Below are 24,554 nucleotides of genomic sequence, written 5' to 3' on the forward strand. Positions count from 1 at the left end.
AGTCTCCCAGTCGAGGCCAGTACGGGTATTGAACCAGCATCTGTAGCAACACAGCGATTCAGTGTCTTAGACTGCTGTGCCACTCAGGCACTGTACAATGTGACCGGTCGGGAGAGACACAGTAGCGCCTTGGGACCCAAAAGCATAATCAGTGCTCTAACTCCCACTTGCGCTGTTCTGGAGCAATGAAGTAGTGACGCAGGGTACTGTACTAAACCACAAATTACATCTAAGTCCTCTAATACTGGTTGTATTTAGTGCATGTGACAAATAAAGTTTGATTTGATTTGAATGGTGGCCGGCTAATCCTGCCAAATGAGCGGCCCGCCCTTGTGACCAGGGGATTCTCTCAACTACATGCCAATGCTTCCATGGAGCTCATAAGTGTAGCCATGCAGCCTATTTTGGCAGTTCACAATATCCGGTGTATAGATGTGTAATGCGAGTGGAGGAAGCCAGCCGTGCCCAACCAGGTGCAGTCATTGGAGGACCTGCTCGGTTACTTGCTACTGGTCGATAAGAGTTTGCATGGAGAAATGTGGAGGTCTTTCTCACCCTGTGCCTTGAGTGCTTATGTCAAAGCTTGCGACAGGATGTGTAGTTCTGTATGATAGCCACATTAGCAGCTAATTAGCATTTCATTTTGGGGTTTTACCGCTAGGTTTTATAGGAATTATGACTCATACTGTGCTACTAAATGGAGGGCAGGGCTCACCGGCACTGACATAACCCAATGGCAGGGCCTAGAAAATGGCATCCCTTGAGGGCAAGAACAAAATGTATGTCAGGAAAAGTGCAGTATTATCATAAGGAGATGTATACTTCAAATCAAATTTTATTAGTCACATGCGCCGAATACAACAGGTGTAGACTGTTGTGTACAACAATACCTTAAAGTGAAATGCTTACTTACAAGCCCCTAACCAACAGTGCAGTTTCAAAAAATACAGATAAGAATAAGAGATAAAAGTAACAAGTAATTAAAGAACAGCAGTAAAAAATAACAATATATACAGGGGGGTATACAGAGGAGGAATGGAAGGAAAAAGAGAGGCAGAGAAGGTCAAAGAGAGAGAGGGAGGAAGAGCGTGTGCTTGAATCGGTTAAAAATGGTAGAAAAAAGGAGATAGTTTGTTAAAAAAGAATGGTAGAAAGTGTAAGCAGAGTGAGCTGTATGCCGGATTGAAGACAGAAAGAGAAATGGAAGTGAGTGAGGGCGAAGTAACGGAGGTGGTAGGTGTGGTGTAGTTCTTGGAGCCCGAGGCTTGCACCGAGGGTCAGGATAAAGATGAGTCTGTGACAGTAGGAGTGAAATTCTTTGAAAAAGTGTACCATTGCCTTTTGGCTGATCCATTTGTGGTTTCAGGGTGGGTGAAAACAGAATTGGGTGCTGTGGAATCAGGGGAAGGTTACCAGAAGTAGTTTTATGATAATTGTTTGTGTTTCTGCTGGTCAGAGGGAGCAGGCGCTCCGTGTTAAACGAATGGGGGCAAGCGATGTGGATTGTTGTGCTCTCAAGAAAAGGGCGCCATTGAAAGGAGTGATTACTGGGGTAGCGGTAAATGTGAAAGTTGACCAACTGAAGAGGAAGATTCCAGGTGTTTGTGATGCTTGTCGTTTGGTGAAACGCACAGGCTGGCGTGAGTGAGAAAACATAAGAGTCGTTGTCTGTTCTTTTAAGTTTTGATGTTGAGTCTTTGCCTGATGAAGTGATGTTAGATATAAGTTATGCCGTACGAGCTTTTGTGCCGAATATATTACCTTGTTACTAGAGGTCGACCGATTATGATTTTTCAATGCCGATACCGATTAATCGGACGATTTTTATATATATATATTTGTAATAATGACAATTACAACAATACCGAATGAACGATGAACACTTATTTTAACTTAATATAATGCATCAATAAAATCAATTTAGCCTCAAATAAATAATGAAACATGTTCAATTTGGTTTAAATAATGCAAAAACAAAGTGTTGGAGAAGAAAGTAAAAGTGCAATATGTGCCATGTAAAGAAGCTAAAGTTTAAGTTCCTTGCTCAGAACATGAGAACATATGAAAGCTGGTGGTTGCTTTTAACATGAGTCTTCAATATGCCCAGATAAGAAGTTTTAGGTTGAGGTTATCATAGGCTGTATCACATCCGGTCGTGATTGGGAGTCACATAGGGTGGCGCACAATTGGCCCAGCATCGTCTGGGTTTGGCGGGGTAGGCTGTTATTGTAAATAACAATTTGTTCTTAACTGACTTAGTTAAATAAAAACACACAAAAAATGAATGTGTAGCATTGGGGAAAGTATTGGTATGTGTTAATTGTAGGGGTGCCCATGGGCCTGGGGATCAGAAAAGTCCCGTGCGAGAGAGGCAGGTTGAGGTTTCCAGGGTTAGAGTAGTGCAGAAGTTGTCGTATGCTGAGGAAGTGAAGAAAGAAGAGGACCCTGAGAGGAGTGGTATTTGTAGTAGATCTGTACCAGTACAGAGGGATAGGTCAACAAGTGATATATGCTTCAGTAAGATTGGAATTTTAGCATTTATAGCAATGATTATTGACTGTACTGCATGTATGGAATGTAATTTGCAGAAAATTGAGATTGTGGTGGCAGCTGCAGAGAGGTATTTGGGTGTATGAGACTTGACTTCAGAAGAGTTACAGGGTGCTGAGTGGTGGTGTCCCGTCCTTTCAGGCTGTTGGCCTGAGGTAGGACTAGATAGATTTAAATAGTGGAATATGGTGGTGGGTTTTAGTGAGTGTAGGGTTAGATGGTAGGACATTTGTTGATTAAATATACATTTTCTTTTTTTAAGCAAAGTACTAGTTATACTCCACTGTAGTAGGTGGCGGTAATGCAACATGTATTGAATGCCAACCGCTGTTAAACCGCATCGAAGTAGAAGAAGAACAACCCAATGGCAGTGCTGATGCAGCAGTCTCGTATTAGCTTTTGACCAAAGCTAACGTCCCGTCCATCAGAAGTTCCTCCCTGCGCTAAGGTCATTTCATTCGGGAACTACCCGGCATCAGCAGAGTGAGCTCAAAATCGAAACGAGGAACAGAGCAGGTGCAAGTAAAACATCAAAATGTCGCTGTCAAATAAACTCACCCTGGACAAGGTGGACGTAAAGGGGAAGCGCGTGATCATGAGGTGAGTTCCAATTAAGTGACTTCGAAGAGCCAATGGAAAGGGGATTATACCATCGCTAGCGACCATCTTTGCCACGGTGATTCGTAACAAGATCGCTACCGAGTTGCCTGCCAATTCGTTACGGGGCTTTCACACCAGTTGGTTTACCCCCTTAGTTCGGTTCGTTTGGGCTGGTGTGAACACTACCCGCACTCGGGAGCCCAGGTAGCACAAACATCTGGCCTGATTACGGCATGCCAAATTTAAAACTGCTGGCTTGGGTCTGGCAGACAGATCCGGCCCGTGTCCGAAATGAATGACGGTAGAGACTAGGCGAGAGTCATTCGGCCTAGATCTGGCAGCCTGAACTGAGCCCAAATCTGCCATTTTAGGCCCGGGGGGGTAGTAATATTGCAGCTATCAACCGAACTATAAACAACAAACATAAAAAAAAGACATGTTATAGTTATGAAACGTGTATACATGAAATGTACTTTGTAGGTGTCATCCTTCAACAGGCACTACGTATGTACAGTAGCATGGATGACGTGACTGTGTTAGCCATGGGGTGTGTTCGTAAATTTAAAGCTGGAGTGCCTGAGTGTGCTCTGGGCGTTCGTAAACGCAGAGCGTTGTTAGATTGTCCGTTTGTAAATTCCGAGCGTTTCGTTCGCGGCGCGTTTAGAGCGCAGGCAGGACGCTCTGGCGGAGTAGTCTTGATCCGAGCGTTCTGACCTAACAGCAGTCAAGCACCCACGTTAACGTTGTCAAGCTTGCTAGCTACTTCCAGACACAAATGAGAGAACAGCTCACTCTGACCATTTTACTCGCCCTAGCAGAGCTGGTTAGGCTGTTTTTATGTTATCTAGAGCGTTGGTGACTGCAACTGTGCTTCTGGCAAAAAAACGTATTACACATTTTTGCCAACGTTTACTGACACCGGTCATTTTCAACGAGCGTTTGTAAATGTGTCAGTTATTCTGCGCTCTGGCACACATACACGGAACCCAAACCGGCTGCGCGTATGCGCTATCGTGCATACATGTATTTTGTCCCCCCACACCAAACGCGATCAAGACACGCAGGTTAAAATATCAAAACAAACTCTGAACCAATTACATTAATTTGGGGGACAGGTCGAAAAGCATTAAACATGTATGGCTAGTTAGTTAGCATGCACTTGATAGCTAATTTGTCCTATTTAGCTAGGTAGTGTGCTGTTGCTAGCTAATTTGGCCCTGGATTTAAACATTGAGTTGTTATTTTACCTGAAATTCCCAAGGTCCTCTACTCCGACAATTAATCCACACACAAAACGGTCAACCGAATTGTTTCTAGTCATCTCTCTTCCTTCCAGGCTTTTTCATCTTTGAATTTATATGGTGATTGGCATCTACACTTTCATAGTATTACCTTGACAACTGGCAAAACAGTTAGTCTTTCAATCACCCATGTGGGTATAACCAATGAGGAGATGGCACGTGGGGCTAGCTGCATATCAAGCAAGCAGGGTTTTCTTGAGGGCTTGAACGCAGCCCGCAACACGGTTAGCCATTGTGGCTGGGACTGCGGATTGACCTGGGTTTGTGGCTGTCTAGATCTCTGCTGTTTGTTTTCAATCTTCCCTGTGACCTGCCCTGTCTGGAACTGCGAGGAGTAACAGCTTAACCTACATTGCTAGCTACCATGACAAAGACCAAAGCCGGCGGGAGTACCTTTGAGGACAGTGGTGTCTCTCTATCACACGTGAAGGATCTTTTAAACAAAGAAAAATAATTCTACAAGCAGTTGTTACAACAGGAAAATAGCTTCAAGTGTTTTGTCCAAATACTGGTGGATTCAACTAATAAAATAATGGACGACCTGACCAGAGAGGTCCAGGACCTGAAGAACAGTTTGCAGTTCTCCAGGGTCAGCTCTATAAGTTGAAACAGGAGAACGGCAAGATGACAGCAATCTGTAAGTCATTGAGAGAGGACATCAGTTCTGTATGTGAATATTGTGGACGGAATTGCAGAATCTCATGAGACCTGGACGGAGTCAGGACAAAGTGAGAGAAATTATCTGAGAAATTTAAGATTGAGGTGGAGCGCGCCCACAGGACTGGAAAACCCACCGCCGGCCCAGGTGACAAGTTCCTGAGGTTCAAGGAGAAGGTAGCTATTCTGGAAAGAGCCAAGAACTTAAAAGGAATGTATATCTTCCTCAATGAGGACTATCCTGAAGCTGTGTGCCAGAAGAGGAAAGAACTGATCCCAGCCACGAAAGCTGCTAGAGCATGTGGGGACATTGCTTACATCTGCTATGACAGGCTCGTTGTCCACCCTCCCTCCCAGATGCCTGGAGAGGATGAGAGAGCCAAGCCTATGGGTTCGTAGCTTCAGCCCTGCCTCACACACATACACCAATTGATTAATGGACTGCTGAATGTACACCACCGTTCAAAAGTTTGGGGTCACTTAGAAATTTCCTTGTTTTTGAAAGAAAAGCACTTTTTTTATCCGTTTTAAAATAACAGCAAATTGATCATATATACTGTTTAGGCATTGTTAATGTTGTAAATGACTATTGTAGCTTGAAATTGGCTGATTTAAAAATAAAATTAATTTTTTTTAATGGAATATATACATAGCCGTAGAGGCCCATTATCAGCAACCATCACTCCTGTGTTCTAATGGCACGTTGTGTTAGCTAATCCAAGTTTAGCATTTTAAAAGGCTAATTGATCATTAGAACCTTTTTGCAATTGTTAGCACAGCTGAAAACTGTTGTTCTGATTAAAGAAGCAATAAAACTGGCCTTGTTTAGACTAGTTGAGTATCTGGAGCATCAGCATTTGTGGGTTTGATTACAGGCTCAAAATGGCCAGAAACAAAGACCTTTCTTCTGAATCTCGTCAGTCTATTCTTGTTCTGAGAAATGAAAGCTATTCCATGCGAGAAATTGCCATAAACTGAAGATCTCGTTCAACGCTGTGTACTACTCCCTTCACAGAACAGAGCAAACTGGCTCTAACGAGAATAGAAAGAGGAGTGGGAGGCCCCGGTGCACAACTGAGCAAGAGGACAAGTACATTAGTGTCTAGTTTGAGAAACAGATGCCTCACAAGTCCTCAACTGGCAGCTTCATTAAATAGTACCCGCAAAACACCAGTCTCAACATCAACAGAGTGGAGAGGCGACTCTGGGATGCTAACCTTCTAGGCAGAGTTGCAAAGAAAAAGCCATATCTCAGACTGGCCAATAGAAATAAAAGATTAAGATGGGCAAAAGAACAGACACTGGACATAGGAACTCTGCCTAGAAGGCCAGCATCCCGGAGTCGCCTCTTCACTTTTGACGTTGAAACTGGTGTTTTGCAGGTACTATTTAATGAAGCTGCCAGTTGAGGACTTGTGAGGCAGATGGAAAAACCTTTTGGAGTACTTTAAATGAAATTGTGGGCAGAAAGACATTCAACTTATTTTAATGATTACTTCATTGACAAAGTGGGCAAACTTAGGCAGGAAATGCCAACAATGAACAGTGAGCCATCATATTCATGCATGAAAACCCCCCAAATAAATCAATGGAAGAAAAGCATTTGCAAGTTTGAATTCTGTAAAGTTAGTGTGGGAGAGGTGGGGAAATTATTGTTATCGATCAATAATGACAAACCTCCTGGCATTGACAACTTAGATGGAAAGCTGCTGAAGATGGTAGCTGACTCTAGCCATTCCTATCTGACATTTCTTTTCTGAACCTAGAGGAAAGTCTGTCCTCAGGCCTGAAGGGAAGCCAAAGTAATTCCGCTTCCCAAGAGTGGTAAAGCGGCCTTTATTGGTTCGAACAGCAGACCTATAAACTTGCTGCCATCTTGTAGCAAACTGTTGGAAAAATGGTGTTTGACCAAATACAATGCTATTTCTCTGTAAACAAATTAACAGACTTTCAGCATGTTTCTAGAGAAGGGCACTCAACATGTACTGCACTGACACAAATGACTGATTGGTTGAAAGAAATTGATAATAGGAAGACTCAGTTCCATTAGATTACACATAATGCTGCCTAGATTTTTTGAGAGCTAGGCCAGCTCTAGCTAGGTAGCTAACAAGCTTGTGTGCAGAAAGGCACCAGAATTAAAATAAAAACACGTCTTGCCTTTTTGTAGTTAATTAACATTGAAGAATTAATCCATTGTTCTCTCATAAAAAATCTTTAGGGGGAGGGGCAGGTAGCCTACACCATACTGGCAAAGATTTTCAGCTGGCAGTCATGCAGACACTGAAATACGTTTCTGAGTGACGGTGAGGGCTTTGCATAGGCGCTTTGTTGCGTTTTTTTTGTGGGACTGGAAAAAAAAAATACCCTGAATATAAAGTAACATTATTAACTGGTTCCGATGCTTTTAAAATGGTTCTGTTTCCCGAAACAGTATAGATCACTTTCTTTCTCGGTTCTGGTTCTGTTCTTCAATGTCGTTATTTTTCTGTTCTGTTCCCTGAACCGGTTCCAACCCCTGCTCAAAACACAATTCGCTATTACTGTGTCCAAAACTGATGTTTGACATTTCTCTTTTGCAGGGTTGATTTCAATGTGCCCATGAAGGACCATAAAATCACAAACAACCAGAGGTAATAATGAGCTTGTTTTAATTTGATCATCTATTAGTAATACACCTTATTAGACCAAATGCTGCTATGTCATTCTATAGGAGTCCTATTCCAGCCTTTGCTCATACTTTGTACCTGTGTGTTCCAGGATCAAGGCTGCTGTCCCCACCATCAAGCACTGTCTGGATCATGGGGCCAAGGCCGTGGTGCTGATGAGCCACTTGGGTCGTCCTGATGGGAACCCCATGCCTGACAAATTCTCCCTGGAACCCGTGGCCGCCGAGCTCAAGAGCCTGCTGGGCAAGTGAGACCTCCTGGCTCCTTCCATGGCCCTCCATAGCTACCTATTACCATGCTCCTATTGAAATATTACTCGTCCCAATTAATTAATCATATTTGTCATTTTGGAAATATTTGGGTTCTTTGTACTCAGTCAGTGTTTCATTATGGAGCCCAATAAAGTACTCAAATGTGCACGTGTTTGCTTTGCACTCATTCTCAGGGACGTGCACTTCCTGAAGGACTGTGTGGGTCCCGATGTAGAGCAAGCCTGCGCCGACCCCGCAGCTGGTTCCGTCATCCTCCTGGAAAACCTGAGATTCCACGTCGCTGAGGAGGGCAAGGGCAAGGACGCCTCCGGAAACAAGGTGGGTGCATGTCAACGGCTGCAGCCGCAGTAGCCATTCCCAGAGGCCTTTTCTATTTACATAAATGGAGGACTCCTGCCCTGCGGAGGCCCAAGCTGCAGCTGCGTCACTGTCCGGTGGTGTTAGCGTCAGCAGAGCCGCTAAGGTCAGAGAAGAAAATAGAACCAAGCTTACAGTGGCATGAGTCACCAGTTAGACATCTGACCGAAAAAACAATAATTTTTCAGATTGAGACCAGGGTAGAGAAAATGGTGTCTTGTCTATTTGAGACGCACATCTGTGAGAACACCCATACTAGGGTGATTCCTCATGAAACTAGAACATAAAAAGACCATGATTTGGGGGATTTTCACAACATTTAATCCTTTGTAGGGAGGATTGTTGACACTGGGTGTACAAAACATTAAGAACACCTACTCTTTCTATGACAGACTGACCAGGTGAAAGCTATGATCCCTCATCGATGTCACTTGTTAAATCCACTTCAATCAGTGTAGATGAAGGGGAGAAGACCAGTTAAAGGATTTCTAAGCCTGGAGACAACTGAGACATGGATTGTGTATGTGTGCCATTGAAAGGAAGAATGGGCAAGACAAAATATTTAAGTGGCTTTAAACGGGGTATGATAGTAGTTGCCAGGGGCACCGGTTTGTGTCAAGAACTGCAACGCTGCTGGCTTTCTCACACTCAACAGTTTCCTGTGTGTATCAAGAATGGTCCACCACCCAACGGACATCCAGCCAACTTGACAGAACTGTGGGAAGCATTGGAGTCAACATGGGCCAGCATCCCTGTGGAATACTTGACACCTTGTAGAGTCCGTGCCCCCGACGAATTGAGGCTCTTCTGAGGGCAAGAGGTGTGGCGGGGGGTGCAACTCAACTGTTTGGTATACTCTGTGTATATTTGACGTTTTGTTTGACGTTTTTTATCTTAACACATAATTGAGAAATAATGAATTGAAGTTTTTGTATTTGTGACATGTTGGCCTTACCCAGGCCTCCTTTAAGACTCCATAATATTTAATCTGTAGGTTCTGCAAAACAAACATTGGTGTCATATGAAGCGTACCGCTTGCACTGTAATATGAGTAGTATTTTGATTTCAATAACACATTTTTTACATTAAATGAGGATTATTGAAAAATATAAACCTTAATATTGAAATATACACATTGTTTTGCCAAATGTTTCTATATTTTGTTGAACATGGGGACATGGGGAGAGAGAATAAGATGACTGAGAAAATGACATGAGCTCAATCGCGCTCACTCACGTGAGAGTTAGCTGTGTTCCTTTTCATTTCTGAAGACAAAGGAATCGTCCGGTTGGAATATTATGTAAGATTTATGATAAAAACATCCTAAAGATTGATTCTATACATCGTTTGACATGTTTCTACAAACTGTAGTATAACTTTTTGACTTTTCGTCTGGACTTAGTAAGCGCGTGCCTTGCATTTGGAATAGTGAACCTACCGCGAACAAAATGGAGGTATTTGGACATAAAGATGAACTTTATCGAACAAAATGAACATTTATTCTGGAACTGGGAGTGCATTCTGATGAAGATCATCAAAGGTAAGTGAATATTTATAATGTAATTTCTGTTGACTCCAACATGGCGGGTATCTGTATGGCTTGTTTTGATATCTGAGCGCTGTACTCAGATTATTTCAAAGTGTGCTTTCGCTGTAAAGCTTTTTTGAAATCTGACACAGCGGTTGCATTAAGGAGAAGTGTATCTATAATTCTTTGAATAACAGTTGAATATTTTATCAACGTTTATGATGAGTATTTCTGTAAATTGATGTGCTCATTCACCGGAAGTTTTGGGAGGAAAAACATTTCTGAACATTACACGTAAAATGTTTTTTTTTTAATATAAATATGAACTTTATTGAGCAAAACATACATGTATTGTGTAACATGAAGTCCTATGAGTGCCATCATCATCAAAGGTTAATGATTCATTTTAGCTGTATTTCTGGTTTTTGTGACGCCTCTCCTTGCTTGGAAAATGGCTGTGTGGTTTTTCTTGTCTCGGCGCTGTCCTAACATAATCTAATGTTATGCTTTCGCCGTGAAGCCTTTTTGAAATCGGACAATGTGGTTGGATTAACAAGAAGTGTATCTTTAAAATGGGATATAATACTTGTGTGTTTGAGAAATTTGAATTATGAGATTTTTGTTGTTTTGAATTTGCTGCCCTGCTATTTAACTGGCTGTTGAATAGTGTGTCCCACAGGTGGGACGCTAGCGTCCCACATACCCCAGAGTAGAGGTCGACCGATTTAACCGGAATGGCCGATTAATTAGGGCCGATTTTCAAGTTTTCATAACAAATCGGAAATCAGAATTTTTGGACGCCGATGTGGCCGATTTAAATAAACATTTTTTTTTTTTTTACCTTTATTTAACTAGGCAAGTCAGTTAAAAACACATTCTTATTTTCAATGACGGCCTAGGAACGGTGGGTTAACTGCCTTGTTCAGGGGCAGAACGACAGATTTTTATCTTGTCAGCTCAGGGATTCAATCTTGCAACCTTACGGTTAACTAGTCCAACGCTCTAACCACCTGCTTTACATTGCACTCCACGAGGAGCCTGCCTGTTACGCGAATGCAGTAAGAAGCCAAGGTAAGTTGCTAGCTAGCATTAAACTTATCTTATAAAAAAACAATCAATGAATCATAATCACTAGTTAACTACACATGGTTGATGATATTACAAGTTTATCTAGCCTGTCCTGCGTTGCATATAATCACTTAGGTACACGTTGCTCCAACCATAAACATCATTGCCTTTCTTAAAATCAATACACAAGTATATATTTTTAAACCTGCATATTTAGTTAATATTGCCTGCTAACATGAATTTCTTTTAACTAGGGAAAATGTGTCACTTCTCTTGCAAACCGAGTCAGGGTATATGCAGCAGTTTGGGCCGACTACGCCAAACGGGGGATGATTTAACCTGTCTGGGAACCTGGGACGCTTGCCCACCCTAGTCAACAGCCAGTGGAATCGCGTCGCGCGAAATACAAATACCTCATAAATGCTATAACTTCAATTTCTCAAACATATGACTATTTTACACCATTTTTATAGATACACCTCTCCTGAATCGAACCACGTTGTCCGATTTCAAGAAGGCTTTACAGCAAAAGCAAAACATTAGATTATGTTAGGAGAGTACCCAGCCCAAAATAATCACACTGCCATTTTCAAAGCAACTAGCATGCATCACAAATACCCAAAACACAGCTAAATGCAGCACTAACCTTTGACAATCTTCATCAGATAACACTCCTAGGACATCATGTTACACAATACATGCATTTTTTGTTCGATAAAGTTATAAAGGGAACACTAAAATAACACATCCTAGATCTGAATGAAAGAAATAATCTTATTAAATACTTTTTCTTTACATAGTTGAATGTGCTGACAACAAAATCACACAAATAATCAATGGAAATCCAATTTATCAACCCATGGAGGTCTGGATTTGGAGTCACACTCAAAATTAAAGTGGAAAACCACACTACAGGCTGATCCAACTTTGATGTAATGTCCTTAAAACAAGTCAAAATGAGGCTCAGTAGTGTGTGTGGCCTCCACGTGCCTGTATGACCTCCCTACAACGCCTGGGCATGCTCATTCGGGTTTTAGAAATGCAATGTACATATTTACGCATGTATGTCTTTGTGGTCTCTCTCTGTTGAAATCACTCGATCAGTCTGTGGAGAGTAGTTTGACAGAAGTCTCTGGTTGTCCACCAGAAGTCACAATGTACTTAGTAGTTGTGGAAGTAGGCTATCTTTGTTCTAGAAGTGTTCGTTAGACTGGGTCCATCAGAGTACCACACAGTGGTGGGAGGAAAATGTTCTTCCCCTCTCCAACATGTAGTCTTTATCTTCTTAACTCGAGAGTTTGAGTCTTACAATTTCTGGTCTGGTAGATTCTAACCATTCGTGACATCCGGCTCAACACCGTCCGTATACTGGTCTCAATGGTTGATTATTCAGGGTACAGCTAGAACCATTTTATATGCCAGCAGCAACCCGGCAATGTACTGGTCTGTGGAGATTCTCTTCTTCTCTGTTGAAAGTTTCAGAGTTTCTAACCATTTCGTACCGTTCAGCTCACGCTGTCGGTCATGCTGTTCTAATATGTTAATTCATCAGCAAGTCCTTTTAAGCACTCGCCTTGGAGGGCGGTTCCATCATGTTGCCCCAGTGTCTGTGCTCACGTGGGCGTGGCTACTGAAAAAACATTCTCATTTAGAAGGCTAAAATCACATTTCATCTTCTCACAAATAGTTTCATATTTAATCATATAAGTTATACAACATTTAGATGTAAACCTGACCCATTGCCGGGATAGTTTAGTTATACCGTCCTTAACAATATCACAAAACAATAACTGATTTGATAAGATTGTCCCACCAACCATTTCCCACATTATTTACGTTTGAAACAATATTTCTATGTCCAACCTTTTTATATTACAGTACTGCAAAATCTCTCTGTTGTAACAACGGGATTTTTAACTTCCATTTCTGCAGAGTGGGAGAGAGTTCCTGCAAGGTATTTATGACCGTCATAAAACTGGCCAACACCCCCAGGAGAAGGGGGGTCTTAAAACCTTTGGTTAGCCTGCACCTTTGATCTTCATCCAGGAGGCCAAGTCATGACAGTATTCTACAAAGTGTCAAGTGTTCCACAGGGATGCTGGCCCATGTTGACTCCAATGGTTCCCACAGTTGTCAAGTTGGCTGGATGTCCTTTGGGTGGTGGACTGTTCTTGATACACACACGGGAAACTGAGCATGTGAAACCAAGCAGTGTTGCATTTCTTGACACACTCAAACCGGTACGCTGAATGGCACACTTACACCATCCATGTCTCGGTTTGTCTCAAAGCATAAAAATCCTTCTTTTCAACGGTCTCCTCCCCTTCATCTACACTGATTGAAGGCAATTGAACAGGTGACATCAATAAGGGAGCTTTCACCTGAATTTACCTTTGTCAGTCTGTCATGGAAAGAACAGTTTTGTACACTGTAGATATGGGTCATATTGTTGAATTTCAAAAAATGAACTATAACTTCACATAAAGAATGACTAGGCATTGATACCATCTATATGAATAAATGAGCCCCTCTGTATACCGCACAATGCGTCGTACAGCTCTCTATTCTAGATGTAATAGAGCCTGTTGGTTGTAACCTGAGCCCTCTGCCATCTATAACAATGTGTTCTATCCGCTCTCCTTTCTCTGCTAGACCAAAGCAACCCAGGAGCAGATTGATTCCTTCAGAGCCTCTCTGTCTAAACTGGGAGATGTCTACGTCAATGATGCCTTCGGCACAGCACACAGAGCCCACAGGTAGGTTCACTGGACACTACTGTGGAGTGATGATGATTATTGTCCTTCAAGATAATTATTTTTCTGTCAAATCACTCATTGCCACTCCGTGTCTCCTACTTTTCTTATTCTCTTCTTTCTACCTCTTACTCTTTTTTTTCTGTCTCCTTGCTTCTCCTTCTCAAACTGCTTTTCCTCTCCCTTACTTTCTCCCCTTCCCCGCATACCTGCCTCTCCCTCCCCCAGCTCCATGGTTGGAGTGAACCTGTCCCAGAAGGCTGCAGGTTTCCTGATGAAGAAGGAGCTGGACTACTTTGCCATGGCTCTGGAGAAACCAGCCAGGCCCTTTCTGGCCATTCTCGGAGGGTAAGTAACTGGTCCACGGCTCTGGTTATGGATGGGGCTGGGATAGCTCATCGGTGATCAATTAGGAATGAACTACCCAGAGGCCTGCATCTGCTTCTCTGGTATCACTCTATTGAGGACTGGCTCTTCAACTAGCAGCACAAAAAACACCAATGTTTTAAATCAATTTTATTTGTGGAGTGTTCTTTGTTACATTCTCTTTCTGTTTCATAGTTGTATTACAACACGGTGGCAGCGTTTTATAATGATACCCCAACCACCAAGACGCATGGTCAGCAAGATGCACGCTCAAATGAAAACATCAGTAGCCTAAAACCACTAAGCGCCAAGTGTGCTTGATAAATAGTGAAAATCAGCACAAAAGCAATAATGGCATTATAATGAATGTGTCGATATGACAGCAGTCAGTCTATTATTTATACGTTGGATACCATGACGAATTGACGAATGTCTGTTTCTTTGTCATCAAAATGGAGGTAACACATCTCTCTGAAGCGATCCCGTGACATGGTTTCTCTAAAGAAAAGTATCCCATAGATGTCTGACCAGAAGCTCTCCATATAGACGCTCTTTACACTGAATGCTCCACGGACACACAGGATTGAAATGAATGCTTCCAGCTCATCAACAGTCTGATCCCAGGCAGTGTCCTTGCTCCGTGTGCACCTTAGACACAGTACAGTCCCTGAATGCTGTAGCATGTCCATGTCACATAATCAACGACAGATGGTGAGTGCATTGCTGATGGTGTTTTTTACTTGAGCTGTAGGACCTGCGCTCTTAGTGATGAGATTTTCTGCTGATAATCGACCCATAGCGTTGTCACCGGCTTGTTCTATGTAAACGGTGCTGTCCCTTCCTCGCTCCTGTCTCACTGTTTCATTTGGTAGTGGCAGGGGCACCTGCTTAGTGTGCACCGTTCTGCCTTTTTTGCGCTTAGGCCTCTGTTATTCAGGCTCAGAATCTGAATAATCATCAGCGATGTCAGATTAATTTCTTCCCCGCCATCTGAGTCGTGTTCATTCAGATCTTGTAGCAGCCCTAATGCAGTATGTGCATCCATTCGTCTTGGTCTTCTTGCCATTTTAAATTACACATTATCTCGCTGTGTACTCCAATTTGTACAGAGTAGACTGATAAACTGCTTGATATAGGGTACACACCATTTTGAGATAATAATTTGAATATACAAACACAATAGAATGTCCCTCCCTGTTCTTCATTCACAATTGGTGATTACATCATTATGCATCATTCGCTTACCCTCACTCATCAACTCACCCATTCTCCCCCTTTCTCCCCATCACACTTTACTTAATTTATTTAATCTGTTATAGGTGTGAAATTAGTTTAGGTTCAGTTTTGAGGCAATTATCAGGGTGATTTATCAACTGGGCACGGCACATTCCACTATCAGGAGAAGGAGCGGAGCAGGCCCTACTGTCGGGAGGAGGGGCAACTGGGAAAACCATTCAAAAAAAGGACGTGCCCTCATAAAACTGTTTAACTAATATTAAAGAAGTCTTGATGTATTGCTTGCCTGAGGTAGAGTACCTCATGATAAGCTGTAGACCACACATCCAAAAGTTCTCATCTATATTATTCGTAGCCATCTATTTATCACCACAAACCAATGCTGGCACTAAGACCGCACTCAACGAGCTGTATAAGACCATAAGCAAACAAGAAAATTGTCATCCAGAAGCTGCGCTCCTAGTGGCCGGGGATTTTAATGTCGGCAAACTTAAATCTGTTTTACCAAATTTTTACCAGCATGTCATGTGCAACCAGAGAGAAACTGTAGACCACCTTTACTCCACAGACAAAGACGTATACAAAGCTCTCCCTCGCCCTCCATTTGGCAAATCTGACCATAATTCTATCATCCTGATTCCTGCTTACAAGCTAAAACTAAAGCAGGAAGTACCAGTGACTCACTCAATACGGAAGTGGTCAGATGATGCGGATGCTACGCTACAGGACTGTTTTGCTAGCACAGACTGGAATATGTTCTGGGATTCATCCAATGGGATTGAGAAGTATACCACATCAGTCACCGGCTTCATCAATAAGTGCATCGACGATGTTCTCTCCACAGTGACCGTATGTACATATCCCAACCAGAAGCCATAGATTACAGTCAACATCCACACCGAGCTAAAGGCTAGAGCTGCCGCTTTCAAGGAGCGGGACACAAATCCAGACGCTTATAAGAAATCCCACTATGCCCTCAGACGAACCATCAAACAGGCAAAGCATCAATACAGGACTAAGATTGAATCCTACTACACCAGCTCTGATGCTCGTCGGATGTGGCAGGACTGATCGGAAAAGACGGTCTGAACAGGCCTCCATTAACATTGACGGGGCTGTAGTGGAGCGGGTCGAAAGGTTCAAGTTCATTGGTGTCCACATCACTAACGAACTATCATGGTCAAACACACCAAGACAGTCGTGAAGAGGGCACCACAACACCTTTTCCCCCTCAGGAGACTGAAAAGATTTGGCTTGATCCTCAAACAGTTCTACAGCTGCACCATCGAGAGCATCCTGACCGGTTGCATCATTGCCTGGTATGGCAACTGCTCGGCATCTGACCGTAAGGTCCTACAGAGGGTAGTGCGTACAGCCCAGTACATCACTGGGGCCAAGCTTCCTGCCATCCAGGACTTATATACTAGGCGGTGTCTGAGGAAAGCCCAAGACTCCAGTCACCCAAGTCAGACTATTTTCTCTGCTACCACACTGCTGCTACTCGCTTTTTATTGTCTATGCATAGTCACTTTACCTCTACCTCCATGTACAAATTACCTCGACTAACTTGTACCCCCGCACGTTGGCTCAGTACCTCCTTTATATAGCCTTGTTATTATTTTTTATATATATATTTAGTAAATATTTTCTTAACTCTACTTCTTGAACTGCATTGTTGGTTAAGGGCTTGTAACTAAGCTTTTCACGGTAAGGTTGTTGTATTCGGCACATCAAATTTGATTTGAACTCCAATTCTGTTTGTGATATTAAGATTCTTACAATGGCAGTGTGTTCTATAGACTTATTTAGGAAAGGTCAAGGACGGAGGGGGTCAGGACTTTAAAAAATGGCAGTTATTTAAAAAATTATTACCTTCATGAGCAGTCAAAATGACTGCTTTAGCTAGAGTTTCTAGTGTTAAAGGAGAATTCCACCCAAAAACTATCTTTTGGTATTTGTTTCATTAGTCCATTGTTGATATAGTCCCAAAATATTTTGAATGTTAACAATCAAGTTTTCAAGATGTAGATCTTTCGAAATACAGCCAGTATTTGGAATCATAGGATGAAAAATGCATCATACCTTCTGTATTTTGAAAGATGAATGTCTTAAACTTGATTGCTGACATGCAAAATATTTTGGCACTATGTCAACAATGTACTAGTTTCTTTTAAGCTTGTTATGTAATACTTCAATCTGTGTGACAGTACTCTACTCATGCATTCTAGTATTCCCTTATCACTGGCCACTTTACAGCCTTGCACAGTGGGAAAGTTGAGCCACACACACACAGCTAGCTACTGTTGGAAACATGTCGAAAATTGGCCAGTGTCGCATTCCATTTCAGCCGGGCATTGTGCAACCGCTATATCCAATCCGGTTCTTTCACTGACACAGTTCAGCTTTTTGGCCCTCTGTCACTGCCAGTGACAAAATACATTGATGTGAATTGGCTAATAATAAGCCACACGACAATGCATGAAAGGCGGTAGGATTTAGTTCTAAATTCATTAGACAACAAACAAATAATGTAACTGAAAAAATGACTTTTCGAATATGGCGATCTTCCTCAACTAGAAACCTTTCTGGAACTGAGTTTTACCATGTGAGTTTATAACTACACTTACACTGCGTTATGACTATGGGGCTTCAGGTAGCCTTGTGGTTAGAGCGTCGGACTAGTAACCGAAAGGTTGCAAGATCAAATCCCCGAGCTGACAAGGTAAAAGTCTGTTGTTCTGCCCCTGAACAAAGCAGTTAATTCACTGTTCCTAGGCCGTCATTGATAATAAGAATTTGTTCTTAACTGACTTGCCAAATAAATAAAAAATTGTAAGTGTGTTTTGTAATGGATTATAGATATGGGCTTCAAATAAATGATCTTCATATCATTGTTTTACTATGTTTACTAGTGTTTTCATAGTTTCTCTCTGTTGTGCAGAGCCAAGGTCAAGGACAAGATTCAACTGATCAACAACATGTTGGACCAGGTCAATGAGATGATCATCGGTGGTGGCATGGCCTTCACCTTCCTCAATGTCCTCAACAACATGGAGGTGAGGACAAAGGGAGGGGGGGACTGAGGGAGATGATACTTTGTTTAAGGGAGACACTGGAGGGGAGAGGGGTGGGAGCAATGGAGAGGAAGATTCTGCCCCTTTTTTTGGCCAATTGTGTTTGTATCATAATTTTAACCTCTGATTGGATGTAACTCGGAACTCACTCGTGCCCCAGCACAATCTAGTTAATTCTGGGGTCACATTAGCTTTCAGAAATCTGCATTTAAAAAATACAGACCATCAAAAAATCTGAGTTTCAACCATTTCACCGACTTTTTATATTGAAAGTTGTTTTATTTCTTCAGTTTTTTTCTTCAATAGAGTAATAAAGGGCGTGCAACTATAGTTTTTCTTAACACAAAATACGTTAGTGCAACACATTCGGCAGAATATCATTTTCATTAGAAGTGCAACGATATTTGGCTTACAATGAAAAAGCAAGGTATTATTTTTCAAAAATGTATGGCTTTCAAATTTGTAATGTTTATCATAGAAAGATTTTTGCCAGCTACATTTCCTAATGTTTTGCTTGAAGTTAATCTTGCATTTTAACTTGCTACCAGAGAGAAACTACTCTGGAGGAAAGTACTGGAGAAAAGTAGCCTACACATCAGTCAGAGCGCTGTCTGGTGAGCCAATGACTAGAGAAAATGTATTGCAACTGAAGCACGAAGTTACTCCTTTTACATTCATGAGTTGGAGTGAACCCTGACTGAAGCTGAGCATAATTTACAATAAGAAGCATTTTAGATCTGCGTTTACAAAATGCAGCAAGATAAAAAAATATATATATATTTTGTCTTTCCTTTTCTGTGTGGAAAAACACAGAGTCCTTTGTTAACGCGACCCCTAGTTAAATATGTTCAATGATTGACTGTGGTGTATATCATGGTGGTTGTAGTTCAAAATTTTAAATGAGTGATCCTCTCTTCCCTGGCAGATCGGCACCTCCCTGTATGATGAGGAGGGCGCCAAGATCGTCAAAGAGCTGATGGCCAAGGCTGAGAAGAACAAGGTCAAGATCAACCTACCCGTCGACTTCATCATCGCCGAGAAGTTTGACGAGCATGCCCAGACTGGCAACGCCACTGTGGCTGCTGGCATCCCCGCAGGCTGGATGGTGAGGAGAGGAGGAGAGCAACCTGGGTCATGTTCATAAGGGCATGCAATGGAGAGAAAAAAAAATGTTAACGCTTTGTAACAGAACTAAAATGAGCTTTGGACAAGTCCAGGGAAGTCCCTCCAAGTTTCAGTCTGTTTTCTTCAGTTTGGTAGCTAATGAACACAACCCTGAATGGGTTTTATTGTCTTCTTGAGGGGTGGTCATGGGAATTTTCCTTAGTTATTGTGCTAGCTAGCAATTTGATATACTGTATCACTTTCACAGTGAAATAAAATATAAGATGGTTTTATGTAGATGAATACGTAAAACTGGGGTTGAGCTCTGTCCCTCGCTCCCTCTGTTCTCCCCAGGGTCTGGACTGTGGACCGGAGAGCAGCAAGCTCTTCGCAGAGGCTGTAGGCAGAGCCAAGCAGATTGTGTGGAACGGCCCTGTGGGTGTGTTTGAGTTTGAGAACTTCGCCAAAGGAACCAAGAGCCTGATGGACAAAGTGGTGGAGGTCACCAACTCAGGCTGCGTCACAATCATAGGTAAGACCCTCTACCACTGTTTGCACAATTACCAGGAAGCACGTCTTTCACCAGGCACCTGGGACAATGTTTGCAAATAAATACATGTATAATTGAGATATTTAATTCAACCAAGCCTGCTACTGTGTATAATGTTAACAAATCCTTTTATTCAAGTTTATCCTTGCGCTGCTGCCGTTTTGATTGGAAGTTTTTCTTCATCCACTCTTTTTATCATTCTCACCATTAGATGGCGCCAAATACCAACACCCTTTCTTCCTCACATCTATAGTAGTGAATGATCACTATCACAGTGAAGGGTCTGTATGACCTTAATTTTAACCCCATGTTGTCTTGTTGATGCCCAGGTGGAGGCGACACAGCTACCTGCTGCGCCAAATGGGGCACAGAGGACAAGGTCAGCCATGTCAGCACAGGAGGCGGAGCCAGTCTGGAGCTTCTGGAGGGTGAGTAACGTCACCACGGTCTCATCCGGACTTTCGACCTATGTCCAGTTTAAAATCAACCCCCTAGCCGCTGCCCCATGACACTACATAGTTTCTTCCCTGTTGCTTATACACATTTCAGATCTGCAAGGGGGCATGATGTAGTGTCTGTAAGTAGATGCAACAGCAGACTACCAACAAATGGCTGCATTTCTGTATGGTAGTTCCCTTTCAATCAGTTAACCCCTGTGCGGCCTGCATCCAGCGAAAAATCATATCGCCATTAGCATAACACATTTTTATAATAAAAATAAATAAATAAAAAAATGTTCAAATTATATCGTTTTATAGATGCACCTCTCCTGAATTGAACCACGTTGTACGATTTCAAAAAGGCTTTACAGCAAAAGCAAAACATTAGATTATGTTAGAGGAGTATATCGTAAAAGTAGCCACATAGCCATTTTCCGACCAACCACATGCATCACAAATAATCAAAAAACAGCTAAATGCAGCACTAACCTTTGACAATCTTCATCAGATGACACACCTAGGACATCACACAATACATGCATTCTTTTGTTCGATAAAGTTCATATTTATATATAAAAACAGCATTTTACATCGGTGCGTAACGTTGACTAACTATTTTCCCTCAAATGCATCCGATGAAACAGAGCTACAATTTACAAAATTACTATTCGAAAACATTTCTAAAATGTAATATTGTCATTCTAAGATTTATAGATGAATATCTCTTGAAAGCACCTGTAATGCCAGATTTAAAAATAACTTTACTGGGTAATCACACTTTGCGATAAAAGGGGATGCGATACTCAGAACAATAGGCTAGCAATAGCAATAGACTAGCCATCTTGGAACAATCGCATATCACATCTAGTCTTGTATACTATTGTCAATAATCCCTTACCTTTGGTTGTCTTCATCAGAAAGCACTTCCAGGAATCCCAGGTCCACAACAAATGTATTTTCGTTCGAAAAAATGACTCCTTTATGTTCCAAGAGCTTGTTCTTGTTAGCGCGTCTGAAGGCTGCTCCAAAACTTCCGTCGGCCACGGGACAGCCATTTCGAGAAAATGCATTTTTTCCCCATTTAGGTTCGTTCAAACATGTCAAACGTTGTATAACATAAATCTTCAGGGCGTTTTTCAACAAGAGAGCCAATAAGATTCGAGGGGGACGATTGCATTGTGTTTCGAAAGGGGAGGGTAACCAGGGGCGCCGGCGTCAATGGTGATGGCCCTCTCCGTGTGACCACGTTCCACAGCTTCTCATTCATTCAATATTAACAGTAGAAGGCTCAAACCAATTTGTGAAGACTGAGGACATCTAGTGGAAGCAATAGGAAGTGCTCAATGAACCATAGCTCACGGTGTGATTAATAGGCAACGTGATGAAGTTGAGTTCGCAATTCAGAATTCCACTTCCTGTTTCCATCTGTCTCGGGGTTTTGACTGCCATATGAGTTCTGTTATACTCACAGACACCATTCAAACAGTTTTAGAAACTTTAGGCTGTTTTCTATCCACCAGTATTAATTATATGCATATCCTAGCTTCTGAGTTTGAGTAGGAGGCCGTTTAAAATGGGCACTAATTTTTTTCAAAAATCGCTTTAGCGCCCCCTATCCTAGGGGAACGCCAAGAGGTTAACTTCGGTACACCATACTATAGGGAGTTGCACTTTTGCGTCTTCGGTTGAAGGATCTACAATCACGCTTGACAATGCAAATTAAATCTGCGCTTCACTGGAAGCCCCGCTTTCCACAGGTGATAAGCGTGAGGCTCAGATTCATTTCTTCAATTATTCCGCTCTTCACCTCAGTATGAAAAGAAACGATTCACACTACTAAAGCAAACAATTAGAAACTGGATTTTGTTGACGAATGGACAACAACCTGGTCCAACCCGCATTCAGCTAAGCTGATACTACATGGGTGTGCCCCCTTCATGGATCTGGAGGGGGCAGGGCTGATGCACACTCCTCCAGTGGATGGCAAGCTAGCTGGCTACCTAGCCCCGTTTGCTAACAAGGATGTGGATAATGCGAATCCTACACTCCCGAACAAGCACTGTCACTTTTCGGCTGCTCAGCTGGGCGACGTTTTATTGTTCAGAGAGGCTGGTTAGGGCGCACATGTCGTTTTTGGCAGTTCCTCCACCTACTGGGGATAATGGCTTCTATCATAGTGGTCATTCCTTTGGGATTATTATTGGAGCAGCCGTTCTACGCTGGGTGCTAGCAACGCGCTTGGATGCATCTCGCCACCTAAACCAGTCGATTCAGGTGTCCCTGACATGCCTTCGGGCACTGGAAAGAACCCTGTCTAATGGGCCAGGTGTTATCCCGCAAGGTGGCCATGACTCGTCCCCCCCAAGGGTGGGGAGCGCTGTGCGAGGGTTACTCAATTTGGGGAGTATGGATAGTGTCAGAATGCCCGACATATCAATTACCTGGAACTTCTGACCGTGTCCTCGGGCACCTCCCGTTTGTCGGAGAGCATATGCTGGTCAGATCCAACCACATGGCGATGGTGGTATACAGTACATCAACAGGCAGGGGGGGACTCAGTCCATCCCCTCCTCATCTTGGCCCGCTCCCTGTAGCTGTGGAGCAGTGTGCATTTGCTCTCACTTCGGGTGATGCATGTTCCCATTTGCCTCAACTCGGGTGAGGATCTGCTATCCAGGGGGGTCCCTCTTCCTCAGGAGTGGGGGCTACACCAATGGCCTCTGACCCTCCTTTACGCATTTCTGCCAGTGGTTCTGATTCAGCCCATGTGGAGAGAGTGCGCCAGGAGGGCTTCATTCATTCATTCACTCATTCTTTTGGCTTCCCGTTGGCCCAGGCAGCCTTGGTTCACGGAGATCATTGTCCCAGGCGCATGGGCAGGTTTGACACGTGAAGCCAGAGATTTGGTTCCTATGGGCCTGGCCCCTGAGAGGACCAATCTGATGGCTAGAGGCTTACCTCAAAATGTTATTGCTACCATTCCGTCTGCAAGTGCGCCCTCCACTAGAGGGCTATATGCATACAAGTGGAAAGTGTTTGAGCTCTGGTGCCGAAAGAAAGGGCTTGTTCTTTTTCAGTGTTCTGTGAGGGACATCCTTATGTTCCTACAGGAGCTTTTTCGAGCAGGGGTGGGGCCTTCTCACAGGTACACTTCTAAACGTGGAGGTGTTATTGTAGATACTTCAACCGAAGTCGCAAGAGTGCGACTCCCCATTGCGTGTTGTACCTCATTTCCCTCTTTCAGGGAACAGTAGTGCGGTGACCATATTGTATGTCCTTCCTCTCTGCCCACAGGTAAAGTGTTGCCCGGTGTGGATGCCCTCAGCAGCGCCTAAGCCCCATCCCCATCACCTAGGAGAGGTGGGAGTGAAGACAAACACACCCACCAGAGTTTGGACACCCACCCAGCCCCCAAGGCAAAGTGCTCCCTAAGTTTCCCACCCTGCGCTTGTCTAGCACCACCCCTGCTCTCTAGTCTACTACTGTACAGACGGCTGACACAAACTGCAATATCTCTCTCGCTCCTACACGTGCCCAACATCTACATCACTGAGGAAGTGGTGTTCTCAGCAGAAACCACCCACCCTCACTCCCTCATATGCACTTATGTTCCTTCGAGCTGTGTTTTTCAGAGACCAGTCAACTGCAGCTACAACTGTTTTCATCATACAGAAATGTGGGAATTTGTCATCTGCGTAGCCTGTGTAAAAGAGTGCTTGCGTGTGTTTGTTTGTATTACTCTTGTATAGCCAGCCAGCCCAGGGAGTTTTACAACCCTTCAAGCGTAAAAATGGGTTGTAACTATTTAGACCTTTATATTTTTCTTCACACAAATGTTGTCTCTGTCAGTTGCCCCTATTGTCTCAACCATGTTCTCCCCCCTGTTATGTCATCCATCCTATAATCCTGTGGCTTGTAAGATGGTTGTTCCCCAGTGGTGGTTTCAGGGGTCGAGCTACTGCAGGTCATGTGACCTGAACAGACCCTCACAGAATAAAACAGTTGGTGTAAAATAAAAAAGTGACTATT

The 24,554-nt window shown here is 42.9% G+C and overlaps 1 protein-coding gene across 1 annotated transcript; it reads left to right on the forward strand.

Annotated features, from left to right (window-relative positions):
- Nucleotides 1-3,051: 3,051 nt before the first annotated feature.
- Nucleotides 3,052-24,554, forward strand: pgk (Phosphoglycerate kinase). Its single transcript, NM_001139794.1, has 11 exons — nucleotides 3,052-3,150; nucleotides 7,691-7,741; nucleotides 7,869-8,024; nucleotides 8,223-8,367; nucleotides 13,655-13,758; nucleotides 13,984-14,103; nucleotides 18,299-18,413; nucleotides 19,357-19,536; nucleotides 19,890-20,067; nucleotides 20,415-20,513; nucleotides 23,820-24,554. Exons 1-11 carry the CDS (start codon nucleotides 3,086-3,088, stop codon nucleotides 23,858-23,860), a joined length of 1,254 nt encoding a protein of 417 aa, NP_001133266.1. The 5' UTR covers nucleotides 3,052-3,085; the 3' UTR covers nucleotides 23,861-24,554.

This window comes from Salmo salar, chromosome ssa04 (assembly GCF_905237065.1).
Source record: "Salmo salar chromosome ssa04, Ssal_v3.1, whole genome shotgun sequence".
Taxonomy (NCBI): domain Eukaryota; kingdom Metazoa; phylum Chordata; class Actinopteri; order Salmoniformes; family Salmonidae; genus Salmo; species Salmo salar.